Source organism: Lycium ferocissimum, chromosome 4, assembly GCF_029784015.1.
Source record: "Lycium ferocissimum isolate CSIRO_LF1 chromosome 4, AGI_CSIRO_Lferr_CH_V1, whole genome shotgun sequence".
Classification (NCBI taxonomy): Eukaryota; Viridiplantae; Streptophyta; class Magnoliopsida; order Solanales; family Solanaceae; genus Lycium; species Lycium ferocissimum.
In genome coordinates, this window is record NC_081345.1 from 74,834,866 (window position 1) to 74,837,367 (window position 2,502).

The 2,502-nt window shown below is 46.4% G+C and overlaps 1 protein-coding gene across 1 annotated transcript; it reads right to left on the reverse strand.

The window, feature by feature from the left end:
* Positions 1-465: 465 nt before the first annotated feature.
* Positions 466-1,480, reverse strand: LOC132054323 (uncharacterized). The gene is made up of 3 exons (XM_059446365.1): positions 1,463-1,480; positions 1,150-1,371; positions 466-1,047 (listed from the first exon to the last, which is right to left on the reverse strand). Exons 1-3 carry the CDS (start codon positions 1,478-1,480, stop codon positions 466-468), a joined length of 822 nt encoding a protein of 273 aa, XP_059302348.1.
* Between the last annotated feature and the right edge of the window lie 1,022 nt (positions 1,481-2,502).

Sequence of the window (2,502 nt, forward strand, 5' to 3'; positions counted from 1 at the left end):
AGAAGTGTTATGACAAAATACATCTCGGACACGTCTCTTTATTAAATACCCTATACCGGGGACTGTTGTCGAAATTTGGCAAAGGCAACAATGTCACGTTGAACCGAGCCCAAATCTTTTAACCCCCTCGAATGGGAACTGCCGTCATAAGATTGACAAAAAGGCAGGGATTCAGGTGTCTGAACCTAATCTACAAACGGTCGCAAAATGTCCAAATAATTGAAAGACCTCAACCCAAAATGCTTGAGGTGATTCAAAGACGTCTGAATTCACAAAGCATAAATAAGCCCCGCGGGAAAATCATCCGATAAAATCGTCGGTTAAAAACAAACCGAAGGAAATGAAGCCAAATAACCAATGAGTTAAAATAAGGCAAGTATTGGAAAATACACTCGGATGAAGAAAACAACGGCCAAAAAGGAAATATCCATTTCATATATAAACCAAAGCTTTACACTTAGATTTTTACATGATCAAAAACAAAAACAAAATGAAGGCTCGAACAGGCCCTAGTCTACCCAAAAGATGATTGGATCCGGAATCCTCAAAAACGGTCTTCTCGGAGTCGTCGTCAGAGCTGCCATCAAGGGTTTTTTTTGCCTTATCCTCGATAGCTTTGGCTTCAAGTATCCGGGCCCGGATGTCCCCCAAACCCCTCTCTACTTGCTCGAGGGTAACTCGCTGGGATTTCCAACGTTCATACTCGATCAAAAGCGTCGTATGAGCCTCGGCAGCCTCCATATCTTTGAGAGACTCTTCTAGTTCGACCTCAGCTTTTTTCAGGTTCTCTTCTAATTCGAACTTCTCCTCAAGTAGAGTGATGCGAACCTGGTTGACGGATTCTAGCTCTGTCTGAAGAAGATCATTGGCCACAGTAGCCTCCTCGAGCTTTCCCTTAAGTTCATCAACACCCCGAGCATGAGTCTCGGCTTTCTCCTCAAATACCCTCAGCTTCTCTCTCTCGGCGGCTCTCTCGGTTTCGAGCTGGTGAAATTTTTCTGCCACCTTTTCGGTATCGGCCTTGGCCGAGTTAAGCTCATCTCGAAGCTGGGCGATAGTAGCCTCAAATTCACCGAGCCTCGTAGCAAAATTGGCATTATCTCAGCCAAGGTTTATGTTATCCTGTTCCAGGAGCCGGTTCTTTTCAACCGTATTATCAAGTTCAGCCTTTAAACGGAGGTTATCAGCCTTAGCTACCTCAAGCTCAATTTGAAGGTTCGGAAGTGGGACTGCCCGGATCAGCTGGTCCTCCTTTTCCTGCAAAAGCTGCTTAAACTTCTCAGTTTCCCGGCTCTGAGCATCGAGCTGACCCCTCAAATCCTCTACTTCGCGTTGGGCTCGGATGAGGCCTTCATTTACAAGCATAACACTCTGCAAAAGAAGAAAGAGTGAAGTTATAAAATTGATTAGCGAAAACAGAGAATCACACATCAATACTTTAGAAATGCATAAGAACACTTACCCGATTGCCTGCTTGCATGCCCTAGTTTATAAGGCATTGCCATGGGAGTCCCTCCATCTTTTCTTTGTCTAAATCTGAAATAAGAGGTCTTAGGTAACTTGCAACCCTCACGGAACGCGATAAAAAGCTGCAGTCATCGGGGGTGGTGACCACAGCCGACCTAGTCCTCCTCGGTTCCACACTCGGGGCTGGGAAAATGTCAACAAGTTTTGAACGCGTAACTATTTCAGTGGACCGCTTGGCAGCCCTCGTAGCTCGTGGAATATAAAGATGACCAAAACCCGAGGCTTCGACTGTGGCAGGAGGAGTCCCGGCAAGCATATCATCAAGGTTATCCGGCCCCGATGAAGGAGCAGGAGCAGAAGCCAGAACAGCTCTAGCAGTGTCAGCAGTTGGAGGTACCTCAGTCGCGGCGGCTAGGTCGGCACTAGACGACGGGTCGGTTGTCGCAGTAGCTTTAACTTCTAGGATCGTTTCAACCCTTTGGGAAGACTCGATTTCCAAGGTTGTTTCGGACCTTCTAGGCTTCTTCGCCAAAGGCACCACCTCGGGTGAAACATCACCTGAAATATTAATAAATTCAATTGACCTTAGAGGAATCGCGGCTTGGACATACTCGGTAACCGGTGGAAAGGGAACTTTATCCTTCACACCTGTAGTCAAGGGCAGAATAGTAGTTTCTTCCTCGGGAACAGAGGCGATGAAGGGACCCGCACCAACTCTTCTAAGAATAATATCGGGCTTGGATTCGTCCCTCAGGATCTGAACATCACTCCTCGACCTTTTCTTTTGCTTCTGCCCCTTGGTCGAGGATTTTCTTTGCCTCTTTTCGGCTGCGGCAATAAGCCGGGATGATCCCGCCGTATCAAAGTCAGAACCCGTTGTTTACCATTTGTTTTCAATAACATTGGACCCCCTCCCCGATGGAATACAAGCATACGCAGCGGAAGCAAATAGCCAGGATACTTGCATGTAATATAGAGAACATATAATCAAACATAAAATTGATACTTATCTCTTGAAGCGTGACCGCGACCAAG